The following is an 18865-nucleotide window of genomic DNA, read 5'->3' as shown; positions in this document are numbered from 1 at the left end:
GTATTAAACATGTCTGTGTGTGTCCCACCAGGTATAAGGTGGCGGCAATAATTTCATGAATTAAATGTAATGGTTATTGTGTCCATGTTTCCCTATAAACCACACAAAGTTTAAAAAATGCAGCAGCTTGCAGCACAGCGCATAATGTTTAGCTAACTTCGGCTAGGAAGGTCCTGGAGTGCTGAGTTTTGCTGTGAGTGCTGCTGGAGTAAAATCATTAAAAAGGTTATGCTGCAATTTTTATATAGGTATATAAAATTGATGTATAAAAGGCCTGAAGTGTTATGTTTTTGGTAAAGTAATGTTCAGAGGAAGTCATTCAGTGTGGATGAAGGTCCATTTGCATAGGAAACAAAGGAAGCTACTCCGCCCCTAAGCTTCAAAGGACCAGTTTCAAAGGCCATCCAGGATATGAAGGTGTTAACCATGTGTTAGTAAGGGTATGGAAGTGTTAGACCCTGTGTTAGCAAGAAGGGGTGAAGGAAGAGACTTCAATAAGCCATTCTGCCAAATGGCTGCTCTGTCCAGACTTTCCGGCGCTGAGCCGGCAGGGGGTCTAGCATGACAAATAGGGAAAGAGGGTTTTTGTCGCACATGCCCAGTTGCTATGCTGAAGCTCCCCGAGCCAGGCTACACGGGACTGTCAAACTCCAGGATAGGCAGGATAATTTATTCCCACGCAGAGATTGGCTGGCCAATTTAGGTAAAGGGAGTTTTAACCCTATAATAATCTGTGCAGCCCATCAGGAATGAGTTCCATCTGAGAATCATCACGTGGTAACAGATTCACCTAAGATTTATCATGCAGTGAAAGATTCATCCTGTAACAAGACTTAACATTGTAACTAGTAAGTGTTTTTTTTGTTGTAATTGTAAATCAAGCTGTGTATGTTCATTCTGTAAATAAATTACAATTTATTTTATCTCTTGCTTTGCTCAAATCAAAGGATCCGGGTAATTAAGGTGTTAAAAGCATTGGTCTCCCGTGACACTTGTGTTGTGAGTTTTTCTTGGCTTCTACATTGTGAAGGTGGTGGTTAGTGCAAACTAGAGACAAAAAGGTTATGGAGGGTGAAAAAAGTCATCCAGTAAAAAGGTTTTATTTGCTGCACATTGTACAATCTTATCCTATTTAAGTGATAGAGAGCTTATGTTGCAGTTCTGTGAGACAGTTCCATAGTGTGCTTAAATCTTAGTATCAGAGAATCTAGACTGCATTTCAGTAAGGTAGGATGTTTTCATATAAGTAGTGTTAACGTACTCATGCATTAGCCTAATATTAATTCAGGCATAGTTGTTTGATCTGATAATATATGTATACTGCATTTAGTTGGACAGACAGTTTACATAGAGGTAGTGTCTTACACAAAAGTTGTTAATAGTACCCCACTTTGGGATATATGTATCCATAGGCATTACCCTCCTGAATATCCTTTGATGTTTTGTGGGATATCTACTCAGTTATTACCCACTTGTATATCCTTTGATGTTTTGTGGATGGTAGTAGCGAACACATATCTGTGACAGGGGTAAGGAAAGTACCTAGATTGGATTGATCTAAGGGAACGGGCCAGAAGAAGGGGCTAGGTGCCCCAAAACATTGCCCCCCTTATTCCCCTGTCTATCCCCTTCCTTTTCCCTTGTCTATCCTTACCGTGTTTCCCTCCCCACACCTATTATCTCTTGTTCTATGTTCTATACTGTATGTATATTGCTGATATGCTATTAAGTTTGTTTTAATATCTATAATATCATGGATATGTGTTGATGTTTGCCTTGTGTAATTTCTGTATATACAAGTAAAAATGATATTTTATGACATATTCTATTTCCATCATTTTTTCTCTGCGTGCTAGGAGCATAATCCTTTGTTCCATATTGTACAATCTTGTCACCGTTTACCCACCATGGCCTAATTGTGTCTTATTTACAACAACTCTGTGAATATAATGTCAATTATTATATATTGGAGAAATAAATGTAAGTGTAAATAATGCAAATACATTTACTATTTTTTGTATGCTTTTCTACAATGTATATGAATGATAAAAAATGTGCTTTCTTTTCAAAATTTGCTTTTCTTTTCTGTTGCTCTACTGATAAATTTCTCATGCAAGCATTCATTCTCTCCCGTCTCGACTATTGTAACCTTCTGCTGTCCGGCCTTCCTGCCTCTCACCTGTCTCCCCTTCAATCTCTTGTAAACACTGCTGCCAGAATCACTGTACTCTTTCCTAAATCTGTCTCTGCGCCTCTCCTGCTGAAATCCATCTCCTGGATTCCTATCAAATCCCGTATTACACACAAAATTCTCCTCCTCACATTTCAGGCTTTACACTCTTCTGCTCCTCCTTACATCTCAGCCCTAATTTCTCGCTATGCACCATCCCGACTGCTGCATTCTGTTCAAGGATGTCTTCTCTCTAGCCCTTTTGTATCTAAAGCCCTCTCCCGCCTTAAACCTTTCTCACTGACTGCCCCGCACCTCTGGAATGCCCTTCCCCTCAATATCCGACTAGCACCCTCTCTATCCACCTTTAAGACCCATCTTAAACCCACCTGCTTAATAAAGCATACGAGTAGCTCTGTGGCTGATACATTGACCTTGGCCCCTTGCAGACACACTTACAAGAACACCTTCTTACTGTCTCTGTATGTTCTTCCTACTTACCAGTTAGATTGTAAGCTCTTCGTGAAGGGGACAAATTTTCCTAATGTTATTTTTATGTCTGAAGCGCTTATTCCCACTATGTGTTATATGTATTATTTGCTAATTATATTATGTCATGTGTATTACTGCTGTAAAACGCTATGTACATAAATGGTGCTATATAAATAAAGATATACATACATACATGTATAAATTGCACGTAAGTGGTAGTGTCAAAAAAAGCGCAAATCAATGAAACAAAAATGTTCAATATAATTATAGATCAGTTTAAGCGTTACAACCAGTTCCAAGAAAAGATGCTTCTGTACATTAACTGTAATTACCAATCCAGCATCACGCACTCCAATGGGATTTTACACAAATGCAAATATTAATTTTACAGAAAGACCGGATTACCTACAAAAATAAATCACTGCATACCATTGACTATTATTTACGCCAATTAAATATGATATTATTATGTTAACTGTTACACATTAATCTTGACACTGTGCTCTGTTGGGGGACAAAATCATGTATTCTTACTGATCCAAAGTTCATTTTACTTATGCACTTATGACAAATAGTTTTAGGCACACGTGGAACGCTTTCTGGACAGAAAAATCGGATTGTGGACTTTTAACTGTATAAACATGACATTTTACCTCTTATTGGTTTTAAAGTACCCATTGGCAGAGTAAACCCAAGCATATTAGGTAATTTATTTTATCTTCCAAACCTTATGCTGCTTGGATAAGATCCATATGTTGATCTTTCTTTTAGGGTAGGTCATCCAATTCATTTGCACTTCAGACACTGTGAAATAGCTCACATTTGCACTCAAGGCCACAATGAATGTCTGGATAACAAAGATGAAAACAAGTATGGAAATATGCTGTGTTCCTTTTGGGAGTCTAGCTGACAATATTTATTTTAAGTTATGGAGGGATTTCATCAACAACACTACTTATCGGACTGGCTGGGAAACTCGTGATCGGGCCAAGCTTTGAACATTTACATGTAAATACGCCCAGTCTGTAGAGAATCAGTATTTTCAGTGACCAGTATGTTAGGAATCTAATATTGCAGGTAAGAATACTTCTGGCATGTTTTAAAGAACTCAACCTTTTTTATAATAACAAGAATAAAAGCAATTTGTATTTATTTAAACAGGATTGTTATCTTGGGTTTTATGGAATATCATGGAATATTTTGTAAAATCCGTATCGCTAACCTAAGAAACAAAGGAGTACTCTTGAAAGCTTGTCTTATAATATCAATTGTTAGTCCAAATAAAAAAGGTATCACCTAATACTGAAGTACTCACTTACTCCGCAACATCGCTACTCAACTAACTTGGCTATATCTACCACATTCATTCAACCAAACCCAGAAATAAGGGATCTTTTAGTTTATACAAACTTGGAAACCCTCTGGTTCTAATGTGCTCATGTGCTCCATCTCTGGGCATTAGCGTGTCTGGCCACTACAAGTTCATTTCCATCAGGGCAATTATTACAGAATAATCCTGGACATGTCAGAATGAATATGCTTTCCAAACAATACTCTATTCAGACATTGCCGTGGATATTTTTATTTGTCCAAGGAGGGCAAAAATTAATTGAGGTAATATCCTCAATACTCTTCTAGACTAGAAGATATCAGGTTTTGATTTGATAAAAAAAAGTTTGAAAATTTGGTTTAGAAGAAAATGTATTGGGAAATCTCTGAGGCCATTTATTTTTAAAGATATATATATTTTTACGTTTTTGATAACTATGATAATTATTATTTGTCATAAGATTTGTCTAGGATTAGACTTTATGATTCAGCCCTGATAACAGCATCTTTGTAATTTCCGCTGTAGTTTTTGCTCAGTTCAGGATCAGATCTAACAGATGTATGTAATATATATTCCACAGTAATTGTTATTATTATCATTTGTACAGTTAGGTCTTTGGTTAGAAAAGCTGATAAATATATATAAAATTCTCAATATTTAAGAGAGAAGAATTGACATAACTGGAATACGCCACTTTATTGCAACTCCAATGTAGGAGTTAAGTGGGATTGTATCTCAAAGTGAATGAGTCACACATCACAACATCTACATTACAGGGAAAAATTCAAGCTTTAAAAACAGATGGTTCTCATGAATATAATTAATTACTCCATTACAATCTGCAAATCTGAATAAAATCTTTAGTCCGTTAGCATTTTTTCCACCTTTATCAATCTATTTGTAACTGACATGTATTTTTAAGTATGAATGTTATGTAACTAGTAAGTGGTAAATGAATAATCACTCCAACCACTGGATTGTGTTGATCAATTTTTCAGCATCGTTAATTTCCACAGTCATTTTATAGAGACATTGATTGAGGGGCATAGTCTATATCCGCTAATATCTTTGTCCAAAATTCCCTATTGATCGGTCACTTCGGCGGTTACAGAATCAGTTCCTGAATCCCAAGGTACTAATCTCAAATGATCCATGTTACAAGCTGATGCAAACAAATGTACACACGTTTTATGGATTCTAAAAGTCCAATTTTCAAATTAAGTGACTGGTTTTAAAGAAAGAATCCTTTAAGAACAGACGGCCTGTTTTGTACTCAGGGATTCACCTGAAGAGAGCTAGTGCAAGAGAAGAAACCATATGAAAAAAAACCATTGCAAGGAGCATCCATCAAAAGTTATCATCAACTCCTTTCTGATTGAGCCTAATCCCACTGGCAGTACGAGGGTTAATGCTGTTCTCTATTACTGAAAATGGTAAATACACGAAATGCTGTTGCCCTAAGCACAAAGTAAAAGAACAGCCCTATAGTCACTTATCCCAAATGTTGAAGTGTTTTATAATGTGCTGTAAAATACAAGTCCTGTAATATCACCATCACAGTGCCTATGGCATGACCTGTACATCACACAAAACCTGATGGCATTTAGCCTGCCCACGCCAAGCCTAATCGTCTGATTTAGGAATACTCCTGGCCAAACAGACATAGCCACTGATGAATATCTAGCTGTCTGTAAAAACACAAATCTGGCAGCACACTGGCACCAATTCATACAATTAAAACAGACAACTGTAAGAATTGGACAGTTTAAAAATGTAGAAATATTTGTATATTTCTCAACTCATTATGTACCTTTGCACTGCACTGACTAGAGCATCAAGGGTAACCCCCACCATATAATAGCTGCAAAGGCAAACAAGATCTTGTCTTGAATTAAACGGGCAATGGATGGAAGGGAAGTAAACATAATTACGCTCCTTTACAAAGCATTAGTAAGACCACACCTTGAGTATGGAGTACAATTTTGGGCCCCGCTCCTTAGAAAAGATATTACGGAGCTAGAGAAAGTGCGGAGAAGAGCCACCAAATTAATAAATGGGATGGACAATCTGATTTATGAGGAGAGGCTAGATACCCCTGACGAAGACCCAGTAAGCAAAATGCTAGGGTTAATGGTTGCGGCAGCAGAGCATGGAGCACGGTGCCTTCAACTAACCAGCCACCTACTCTAACAGCTGATGCGACGGGAGGTGGAGAACTGGAAAGAGGTGAAGCCTTCCACAAGTAGCGTTGAAGTGACGGAGGCAAAGGCACGCAAGATTTCCAGACTTCCGGGATCCGGTGCAGGTCGCCGGCTCCAGAGGAACGGACGAGTGTGCTCTCTCAGAACGCCGGGGAAACAGCTTAGCATCGAGGTTCCCATGCTCGCGCTCCACTACACCGGTTGATATTTTCTCACATGTAAGTGAGCAGTACTTGTTTTATCTGGTGTTTAATACACAATATTTATACAGGCTGTGCTTGTCTGCTTTTCTTTTTTTCCATTTCTTAAGGTTCCCCCCGCCAGGGGGTTACAGGACTTTGATACCCAAGTCCATATGGACGGAGCATGCCAGGTATATGGTCATATATCGTCCTATATATTAGTCTAGTTGAGCACGGTTCATATTGTGTTTAAATTAGATTTGTTTACATTAGAAAAGAGGCGTCTAAGAGGGGATTTGATAACTATATACAAATATATTCAGGGATAATACAAGGACCTTTCAAAAGAACTATTCATCCCAAGGGCAGTCAATACAATGTGTCTTGTGCATAAGCCCCCAGGAGTAGACTGCATCTGAGGGAGAGATATCTGCAAGCTCAAAAGCTTATGCACAAGCCTCACTACCTGTGATTTGGACCCAGTCCAAACACGTTTTAATTTAGGCTGTATTGATGTAATGGCCCGGTGTTTGCCAAATTAGTCCTGTGCTCTTTCCCAAACTGCGGAAGGAAGCTGTCATCAGACTTCTTCTAAAAAAAAGCCTTCATTAGACCCGATAATTACAGGCCTGTATCAAACCTTCATTTTCTAGGTAAGGTTATTGAGAAAGTGGTGGCAACCCAACTGGGAAGCCATCTATCAACCCATGATATTTATGACCCATACCAGTCAAGATTCAGAAGACTGCATAGTACTGAAACAGCTCTGGTTCGTGTGCTAACTGATCTTCTGATGGCGAGAGACAAAGGAGATGTTCGATCTTAGTATTTGTTCTGGCCCAGGCTCACTGTGGCTTAGTGAGTAGAGACAGGCAGCTAAACTCATCCCCTTCCATGCACACAGAGTCCTTCTTTTTAGCTTCTGTAGACTTTAATGGAGTACAACATATAACAAAAAAGGGAACCTGGAGATAGCAAAATAAGGGGAAGGTGAAAAGACAAGGCTTTTTCTGAGGAATCAGTGAGGGATGACTACTCACAATGGCTGCTGTCTTGAAAAGGAAGGGGCTATGACATGACATGTAGAAAATTGAGCAGGGTGAAACCAAGAGCCAGGGGTCCTGAATCCTACCAAATCAGAGGCCAGATAAAGGAGTTGCTAGGTAACAGGCTGAGACAGGGTAGGAGTTACAAAGTTACAAATTGGGCTAGGGGAACTGCAGTCATAGGCAAATAAACCATACAGGGGACAGAACAGTACTCCTTGACCTCTCTGCAGCATTTGATACCGTGGACCATGGGATCTTAATGGAGTGCCTGAAGGATTTCTGTGCACTGGGTGGCACAGTTCGAAGCTGGTTCAGATCTTTTCTCACTGGCAGGTCACAGAGTATCTTCAGGAGTGTACACTCCTCTGCACCAATGCCCCTGTCATGTGGAGTGCCACAGGGTTCTATCCTATCTCCTACGTTGTTCGCGGTACACATGCTGCCACAAGGTGACAATCAGACGGCATGGCTTGGGTTATCTCTGCTCAGCAGTCCTTGACGGTGTGACTTGACCCTTAAACATCAGGTGTCATCTGTGATCTTACCTTCATTCTTCCACCTAAAGAACACAGCTAGGATTAAGCACTTGACCCCCCCCCCCCCCCAAGAGGATCTTACGCTTGTCCATTCCTTTTGTGTCTTCATGCCTGCACTACTGCAATGCGTTCTACCTGGGTCTTCCGAAAAAAAGAGCTGCGCCACCTGCAGCGTGTGCAGAATGCTACGGCCAGGCTGTTAACCAACCAGACCCGTTCTTTCCACATGACGCCTGTTCTCCATTCTCTGCACTGGCTGCCTGTAAAATGGTGAATTTATTTCAAGATTGGCTTGTTGTTATTCAAAGCCCGACATGCCCAGGGTCCCAGCTATGTGAGAGGGCTTCTAGTTCCCTACACTCCCATTCGCTCACTTCCATGAAGGACTCCCAACAGTTCCCAGAATATCCATGACTTTATTTGGGGCCCGAGCTTTTAGACACGCTGTTCCCACTCTTTAGAACAGTCTGCCTCGTACAGTTCGAGAGCCCCCCCCCCCCCCTCTGGGAATCTATAAAAACAGGCTCAGAACTACCTGCTTACCCAGGCGTTTAATTACTGAACCACAACCTGTCCGGCATTTAATAGCTCCAGTACCATCCCATCCTGTATTGTATCTTCCCTTGTGTTTGGTCTCGTTTATAACCTTAAATGTTTTCTTCTTTTTCCCTGTTTGTAACTGTGAAGCGCTGCGTCCCATTGGGAAACAAGCGCTATATAAATAAAGTTATTATTATTATTATTATTATTAAGACAACCTTTGTACATATGATACATTGGTCCATTAAACGGTATCATAGTCAATTTATTATTTTTATCTTACCTAAACAAAACAAATTTCTAAATCAGAAATTAAATTAGAACTGTATATTTCCAGATTTGTATAATCTCTAGTGGGATCGTCACACGGTGTTTCACTGACTGGTTTACATGCACACACAGCAGGTAGTCTGAGTGTACTAAATAACATTACAGTAGTGAGGTCACAATCCATCTGCCTACAATGGCTGTGCCACAAGAGAAATACCAGGTGCAATATTATCTATGGGAGTGATTGAGCAGATTTCAGAAAGATCTCTTCCCCCCCTCCCTCCCTCCCACACATAAAACATAAATCCTGCATGTCACGTTTGGGGCAGCAGGGGGGTGAATTGCCTCTCTCTCAACTGGACACATGGCTGTTATTATCCTGAAAGCAATGTGTTGGGGTTAAGAAAACATAATTACATTGTGTGTGTGTGTGTGTGTGGGGGGGGGGGGGGGGGGAGGCGGGAGGAGGGGGGTGGCTTTTTGTGGAAAATAAAGCACCATCTTCTGTTAGAATCCGACAGCGAGCGGTTATTAAAAACATTTTTGTGAACATCTGGTCCCTTTAAATGATGTGACTATTTTATGATTTATTTGTTGCGTGTTGGTACAGTAACACGTTGTTTCTCGTAACATGCCATTAACATCTCAGTAAATACGGCAACCTACTTCATCTGTTACCGTGCCCTTCGAGGCCTACAAAATGGGATTTGGTAGCAGATAGACACTTAGATAGTAAACTCTCCGGACAGGGATTTCCTTTCCTATTGTCTGACTTTGTTGCATTTATTGTATTATTATAATTCCCTGTACTGTTGTGTTTCTTTTGTAAAGTGCGGAGTACACTTTGGGCGCTATATAAAGATATAAATACATAACGACACAATCATTATTACTTATCCAATTCAGAGCTGTTGTATGATGAAGGGGAAAACGAGGCACACGAGCTCTGCCAGACTAACGCTAATCCCATCTGAATCTTCTGCAGATGTTACTCACGCACACGGGCCTCAGCACAGATGTCATTCCATGTAGACGATAAAGAAAACAGTGTAGGAGGTGACGCAAAGGTTAATTTAAATTCAAAACATGGGCAGATTATTTGGTTTTTAGTTATTTTTTTAATCTTTCTTTATATCCCTATAAAGTGGGTTCTTCCACACAGCAGGTTTGGGATAAGTGGCTGCGTCCGTAATTACTGCCTTTGTCATGAGGTGTGGCCAATAGTCCAAGTGTAATAATCCATATTATGGGCCGTTAGTAAACACAACTACCGGCCAAATAAAAGACAGCCCGCGATCACCAGGGAGTTTTATGGCAGGAAGGAGATCTCCAGCCGGCTGAACACAGGTGTATTTTATTTAGAACATTCCGGTACTTGGATGTGGGTTAAGTCTAATCATATATACAAAGGCTATTCCTCCTCCTTGCCCACCTGTGAATTTTTTTTTAAGAAAAATTAGATTGGGATGCCAGAGTAAAAAGTGCCGGATTGCGACAATAAATCAAATGGAGTGTGTTTCCCAGTAAGGCTGGCAGTGTTACCAAAACCGCCATATATAATAAAGTTATGTCATTCCTTATTCAGTTCCAAGTTCTCTTTTCATGAAGAACTTGTAGCTTTAGATGTAGTCTAGAATTCCCACCTCACATTCCCCGAGATCCCAAGCGCACAGCTCTGAGGCTGCGGTTCGTGTGGGGCCAGGAATCGTTCGAGGTGAAACAGTGAAAATGATTTGTTATGGATGATTTGCATGAACTATAATTCTACTTGACACGCTCATCTTGTACAGGTATCCAGGGTGTAAGAATGAAGCGTAAGGATCCACGGACATTCATATGGCACCACTACAACATTATACAGGTTAGCGGGATCCACATTTACACAGAGTAATTAGACTTTCGCAGTTCTAAAAAAGGGCAGTTCCCTCCGCTTGTTTTTTTTATTTTACATGGGTGGGAACGCACTGTTCTCAGCTCTGGTGACTAAGATACATACCTGGAGAGGCGCCGCTTGTACGGTCCTTTTCCAGGGGAAACAAAATGATGGTTTAAGGGGGAGGAAACCCCTGTTTACTGCGTGCACTGGATGGGTTAATATATTATTATTATTGAGCCAATGTGTTCGTTTTTGTTTAATCTATTTAAATGCACTCAAAAGTTATAAAAATAATATAGGTATATTAGAAAATGTAACTTGAACAAACGCCTCCTGTGCGTTTCCACAGCAACGGAATGTCTCAATGTAGGACACGGTGGGGGTACTCCTGATTAATGAGGCGGGATCCCTAAATTCTCTGATGCGTCAGGACTCCCCCACCATAGAAAACGATTGATTTCTAGGGATGACTGATTAAAGCAAATCTCATAGCACATACCTTTGATTAATTCTGATATTATGGGCTGTTTTCTGTGTTTATATTTATTGGGTATTATGCTCCATTTGGAGACTGACAGCAGCCACACTGATCACCATTTTTCTGCATCTTATTTTTAATCGATATTTTTAAGATCTCTTGTTGCCCTTTAATTACATAATCTGACGCTACGTCCAGGAGATAACGTGCTCAGGAGATAACGTGCTCAGGAGATAACGTGCTCAGGAGATAACGTGCTCAGGAGATAACGTGCTCAGGAGATAACGTGCTCAGGAGATAACGTGCTCAGGAGATAACGTGCTCAGGAGATAACGTGCTCAGGAGATACCAGCACAGTCTAACACTCACAACTACAACCTTAGAAGCCTGAGATTAAGATTAAAACTATGATTTTTAACACAAAAAAACAGGAATAAAAAAAAGAGCAGGAGCAAAATACTAAGATTATATGAGTTAACCTCCTAGAGGATTCTGGGGAAGGAGGGCGCTGCTTTAAATTAATAATTTTGCAACAATATGAGAGACAGAAATGTAAAATAGCCGAACTCCCAAATAGTTATCATGACCTTTGTTAAACGCTCCGAGGAACAGAATTCTGGCGGTGCCAAGGAAAATATAAATGATGTAGAATGTTTTTTATTATGTTAAACATCTGAGCACTTAAGTGCTATAATATTTGAAGAATACAACTCCCTTATTGCAGTATGCTGTACAGTGCAGTGTATTGATTTTGCTATATGTATTGTACTGAAAGCCGCCTGGGGATAAATCAATACAAACATAGCCATTTAACAATATGTTCCAAATCATTTTTGAGAGAAGGTTGTGCCCTGAAAGGTCTTTCCAAGGTTTCAGAGGGAAGCTATTTGTGGTGTAGAAACAATTCAACTTACGTTCTGAAGGATAAACGCCCCAAACCACAGGGGTGGAACTTTTATTTGTTGAATTATGGAATGTATAGGGGACGGGTTTTCTATTAATTTGTTTATTCTGGTCTGGTTGGAAGTCTGCATATGCAAGTTTTCTTGGCTGCGTGAATGGCTGGAGAATGAATAATAATAAAAGTCAGGGAATATACAATATTTACTACTTTCATTAGGGTCGAGTTAGGGCTCGAACCCAACCAGGGAAAGAATGCAGGAGCAGTTCCAAAAGTGCAGCGATCAGGGCTAAATTATAAAGCAGATTTAAATAAAGAACAGTTTAACAGGGCCACATAAATATTTTTTCACATCAATAATTTCTTCAAAACAGAAAAAACTGCTGAAGGATTTTGCAAAAAAGTAACGAGGATAAAAACGAGAACAAAAAGGCAATTTGTTCTAAATCATTATTGAAGCCACGTAGGACTGAGTCGTATCTGTGATGATGTCAGGTCCCCGAGAGAGACATTGTCAGTGACATTGGATATTGTATTCATTCATCATATACATTTTTTTATATAAAGACCATTGGTTCTGTGTTTTAAACCTCGTCTGGTACAACACTGGGGAGTTTTATATAGTAATTTTTTTTATCTTCAACTTTGGCCCACATATTTAAATAAAAAGCCCTTCTAGTGATGAATAATAGTGGCCAAATACAAATCATGATTGTGATACAATATTACGTTCATTACAAACTTTCATTTACAGGACTTCATATGATGGAATCAGGCTCAATACTCCTAACTTAAACAATTAAAATGCAGACTTTGCCCGGTATATAAAACTGCTTGTTATGTACTACTCAGAACCAGAACTTCACTAGGCGGTTCTATTTGCCTTACATATGTTACAGGCACATTGGGGGTTATTCATTCATCTGCTAAAGTGCTGATCTGGGCAATATAGTGCGAAAATTCACCATGATTTCAATGGGATATTCCGAGCATAAATGCCCCGATCGGCACTATTGAAGGTTAATGAATAACCCCAATTGTGTAGATGGGTGACTAATTCTGTGGTGAATAAAGCTCATATGCTGGGATTCATTAAGACGCAATACAGAGGTACCACACCCCAATCCGTCATCAACTGTCATTCAAATCAGTGGGAGTCACCACCAGATTGGGGTGGGATTCCCACATCTGGGTGTTATTCCCTACATTGGGGCACGATTCCCCACATCTGGGTGTGATTCCCCACATCTGGGTGTGATTCCCCACATCTGGGTGTGATTCCCCACATTGGGGTGTGATTCCCTACATTGGGGCACGATTCCCCACATCTGGGTGTGATTCCCCACATCTGGGTGTGATTCCCCACATCTGGGTGTGATTCCCCACATCTGGGTGTGATTCCCTACATTGGGGCGCGATTCCCTACATTGGGGTGCGATTCCCCACATCTGCGTGTGATTCCCTACATTGGGGTGCGATTCCCCACATCTGGGTGTGATTCCCTACATTGGGGCACGATTCCCCACATCTGGGTGTGATTCCCCACATCTGGGTGTGATTCCCTACATCTGTGGCACGATTCCCCACATCTGTGTGTGATTCCCCACATCTGGGTGTCATTCCCTACATCTGGGTGTGATTCCCAACATCTGGGTGTGATTCCCAACATCTGGGTGTGATTCCCTACATCTGGGTGTGATTCCCCACATCTGGGTGTGATTCCCCACATCTGGGTGTGATTCCCTACATCTGGGGCACGATTCCCTACATCTGGGTGTGATTCCCCACATCTGGGTGTGATTCCCCACATCTGGGTGTGATTCCCCACATCTGGGGCACGATTCCCCACATCTGGGTGCGATTCCCCACATCTGGGTGCGATTCCCCACATCTGGGTGTGATTCCCCACATCTGGGTGTGATTCCCTACATTGGGGTGCGATTCCCCACATTGGGGCGCAATACCCCACATCTGGGTGCGATTCCCTACATCTGGGTGTGATTCCCTACATCTGGGGCACGATTCCCCACATCTGGGTGCGATTCCCCACATCTGGGTGCGATTCCCCACATCTGGGTGTGATTCCCCACATCTGGGTGTGATTCCCTACATTGGGGCGCGATTCCCTACATTGGGGTGCGATTCCCCACATCTGCGTGTGATTCCCTACATTGGGGTGCGATTCCCCACATCTGGGTGTGATTCCCTACATTGGGGCACGATTCCCCACATCTGGGTGTGATTCCCCACATCTGGGTGTGATTCCCTACATCTGTGGCACGATTCCCCACATCTGTGTGTGATTCCCCACATCTGGGTGTCATTCCCTACATCTGGGTGTGATTCCCAACATCTGGGTGTGATTCCCAACATCTGGGTGTGATTCCCAACATCTGGGTGTGATTCCCCACATCTGGGTGTGATTCCCTACATCTGGGGCACGATTCCCCACATCTGGGTGCGATTCCCCACATCTGGGTGCGATTCCCCACATCTGGGTGTGATTCCCCACATCTGGGTGTGATTCCCTACATTGGGGCGCGATTCCCCACATCTGGGTGTGATTCCCCACATTGGGGCGTGATTCCCCACATCTGGGTGTGATTCCCCACATCTGGGTGTGATTCCCCACATCTGGGTGTGATTCCCTACATTGGGGCACGATTCCCTACATTGGGGCGCGATTCCCCACATCTGGGTGTGATTCCCTACATTGGGGCGCGATTCCCCACATCTGGGTGTGATTCCCCACATCTGGGTGTGATTCCCCACATCTGGGTGTGATTCCCTACATTGGGGCGCGATTCCCCACATTGGGGCGCGATTCCCCACATTGGGGCACGATTCCCCACATCTGGGTGTGATTCCCCACATCTGGGTGTGATTCCCTACATTGGGGCGCGATTCCCCACATCTGGGTGTGATTCCCCACATCTGGGTGTGATTCCCCACATCTGGGTGTGATTCCCCACATCTGGGTGTGATTCCCCACATCTGGGTGTGATTTCCCTACATTGGGGCGCGATTCCCCACATCTGAGTGTGATTCCCTACATTGGGGCGCGATTCCCCACATCTGGGTGCGATTCCCTACATTGGGGCACGATTCTTCACATCTGGGTGTGATTCCCCACATCTGGGTGTGATTCCCCACATCTGGGTGCGATTCCCCACATCTGGGTGCGATTCCCCACATCTGGGTGCGATTCCCTACATCTGGGTGCGATTCCCTACATCTGGGTATGATTCCCTACATCTGGGTGCGATTCCCTACATTGGGGCATGATTCCCCACATCTGGGTGTGATTCCCTACATTGGGGCGCGATACCTCACATCTGGGTGCGATTCCCTACATTGGGGCGCGATACCCCACATCTGGGTGCGATTCCCTACATTGGGGCGCGATACCCCACATCTTGGTGCGATTCCCTACATTGGGGCACGATTCCCCACATCTGGGTGTGATTCCCCACATCTGGGTGCGATTCCCCACATCTGGGTGCGATTCCCTACATTGGGGCGCGATTCCTCACATCTGGGTGTGATTCCCTACATTGGGGCACGATTCCCCACATCTGGGTGTGATTCCCTACATTGGGGCACGATTCCCCACATCTGGGTGTGATTCCCTACATTGGGGCGCGATACCCCACATCTGGGTGCAATTCCCTACATTGGGGCGCGATACCCCACATCTGGGTGCGATTCCCTACATTGGGGCGCGATGCCCTACATTGGGGCATGATTCCCCACATCTTGGTGCAATTCCCCACATCTGGGTGTGATTCCCTACATTGGGGCACGATTCCCCACATCTGGGTGTGATTCCCCACATCTGGGTGCGATTTCCTACATTGGGGCACGATTCCCTACATTGGGGTGCGATTCCCCACATCTGGGTGTGATTCCCCACATCTGGGTGCGATTCCCAACATTGGGGCGTGATTCCCCACATCTGGGTGCGATTCCCTACATTGGGGCGCGATTCCCCACATCTGGGTGCGATTCCCCACATCTGGCTGCGATTCCCAACATTGGGGCGTGATTCCCCACATCTGGGTGTGATTCCCCACATCTGGGTGTGATTCCCTACATTGGGGCGCGATTCCCCACATCTGGGTGTGATTCCCTACATTGGGGCGCGATACCCCACATCTGGGTGCTATTTCCCTACATAGGGGCGCGATACCCCACATCTGGGTGCTATTTCCCTACATTGGGGCGCGATACCCCACATCTGGGTGCGATTCCCTACATTGGGGCGCGATACCCCACATCTTGGTGCACGATACCCCAACTCTTGGTGCGATTCCCTACATTGGGGCACGATTCCCCACATCTGGGTGTGATTCCCTACATTGGGGCGCGATACCCCACATCTTGGTGCGATTCCCCACATCTGGGTGTGATTCCCTACATTGGGGCACGATTCCCCACATCTGGGTGTGATTCCCCACATCTGGGTGTGATTCCCCACATCTGGGTGCGATTCCCTACATTGGGGCACGATTCCCTACATTGGGGTGCTATTCCCCACATCTGGGTGTGATTCCCTACATTGGGGCGCGATACCCCACATCTGGGTGCGATTCCCTACATTGGGGCGCGATACCCCACATCTGGGTGCGATTCCCTACATTGGGGCACGATTCCCTACATTGGGGCGCAATACCCCACATCTGGGTGCGATTCCCTACATCTGGGTGTGATTCCCTACATTGGGGCACGATTCCCCACATCTGGGTGTGATTCCCCACATCTGGGTGCGATTCCCCACATCTGGGTGCGATTCCCCACATCTGGGTGCGATTCCCTACATTGGGGCGCGATACCCCACCTCTGGGTGTGATTCCCCACATCTGGGTGTGATTCCCTACATTGGGGCGCGATACCCCACATCTGGGTGCGATTCCCTACATTGGGGCGCGATACCCCACATCTGGGTGCGATTCCCTACATTGGGGCGCGATATCCCACATCTTGGTGCGATTCCCCACATCTGGGTGCGATTCCCTACATTGGGGCACGATTCCTCACATTGGGGCACGATTCCTCACATCTGGGTGTGATTCCCCACATCTGGGTGCGATTCCCCACATCTGGGTGCGATTCCCTACATTGGGGCACGATTCCCCACATCTGGGTGTGATTCCCCACACCTGGGTGCGATTCCCTACATTGGGGCACGATTCCCCACATCTGGGTGCGATTCCCAACATTGGGGTGTGATTCCCCACATCTGGGTGTGATTCCCTACATTGGGGCACGATTCCCCACATCTGGGGGCGATTCCCTACATTGGGGCGCGATACCCCACATCTGGGTGCGATTCCCTACATTGGGGCATGGTGAATCACGCCCATTAAACAAAGCTTTAAAAGTCTCTCTCAAAATCAAGGTCTCGATTGCCTTCTGTGGCAGATGATCATTACTAGGGTAATAATTATAATATAGACTGGGCACCGACATGATTTTGCTATTGCTAAGTACGTAGGGAAAGAGGAAGACTTAACTCCTCATTGGTGTAAGTGTTTATATTTGAGTTTTCCAGTTAATAAACAAGGCTTTCCTGGCATTTAAAGGTGAATGTGCATTTAGGAGTTCTCAAACGGTCAAGATAGATCATGATCCTTAAAATACATCTGTTTTGTGACAGGACAATGATATCAGACGTCCTGCTTATAAACATGCATTATAGTGCTATTTATACTCTAATCTGTTAGTTTGTTTCACGAAACAAATCCTTAAAATATTTCTGACTTACCTGTGTGCGAATAGATATACCACAACGCTGCCGTCAACAGAGCGCCAATTAGAAACGCTGCAAACGCAATTCCAACTACAGTCGGTGTGTCCAGGCCGTAGAAAATTGCTAGATAAAACAAAATGATAACTTTCAGTGAAATGGATAAGAAACATTTTTTGTTTGTTTGTTTATTTACTTGGTTTCTATCAATTGAACGGCTGTATATATCAGGCAAGTTTACAAGTAAATGGTTGTTTGCAAAATGTAATCACATTTTACAGAGATCAATAAATCAAAGTACTGGTGAGCCTCTGGGATTGTTCTTATGGGATCAACCTGATCCAAGTAGGGAAACTTCCCACAGAGATCTTACAAGTTACAGGCTTCTTAACATGTAAAAATTCCGGATGATTAAGAATGCGTGCGTGCAGAAGCAGAACTGTAATGGCCTTTTAATTCCATCCCGACAGTATTACAAAGTTTTAAGGAAATATCACTTATTTCTACATAGAAACATAGAATGTGACAGCAGATCAGACCTGCCTGGCCCCTGTATCTGCCCATTTCCTACCTGGTGTAAAACCTCAGACCCCATTTGGTACTTGGCTTTGTTTCATATTTCGGATAGTCCTAGATCTACCACAATCCTTTATTAATTCTCTTCCTTTATTAGACGCTGCCGCCTCAGCTGCGAGGCAACTGCATGAACCCGCCAGGCTTTCTGTGAACTACTTCCTTACATCTCCCCCGAGCCTCACACCCTCCAGCGTCGGAGCATAACCTTCTCTTTCTAAGAAAGATGCTTCCCTTCTGTACTTTTATTGAAACCCTTTACGTATTTGAAAGTGTCAGTCCTACCCCCCTTCCCCCCTCCCCCCTCCCCTCCCCCCTCTCCCCCCCTTCCCCCTTCCCCCCTTCTCTTTTTGGGGCACTTCTTTGCACAATCTCTACTTTATTTAATTCAGAAGATAGTCGCCAAACCTGAACACGGCGCTGTAGGTGAGGTCTTACCAATGCTGTATGAGGTGGTATCACTAACTCTCTGTTTGTGCTGCTAATACCTCTCCCTGTGCTACCTAGCATCCTGCTGGCTT

General features: G+C 43.5%; 1 protein-coding gene across 1 annotated transcript in view; it reads right to left on the bottom strand.

Moving 5' to 3' along the window:
• TGFBR3 (transforming growth factor beta receptor 3) overlaps positions 1-18865 on the bottom strand; it is a 212765-nt gene that overhangs the window by 24671 nt on the left and 169229 nt on the right. The window contains exon 16 of the mRNA XM_075615548.1: positions 17790-17897. Coding sequence (XP_075471663.1) covers positions 17790-17897 — 108 coding nt within the window. The remainder of the gene's footprint in view (positions 1-17789; positions 17898-18865) is intronic.

This window comes from Ascaphus truei, chromosome 10 (genome assembly GCF_040206685.1).
Source record: "Ascaphus truei isolate aAscTru1 chromosome 10, aAscTru1.hap1, whole genome shotgun sequence".
NCBI lineage: Eukaryota > Metazoa > Chordata > Amphibia > Anura > Ascaphidae > Ascaphus > Ascaphus truei.
Note: the sequence above shows the minus strand (reverse complement) of the source record. Positions and strands in the feature narration are given on the sequence as shown.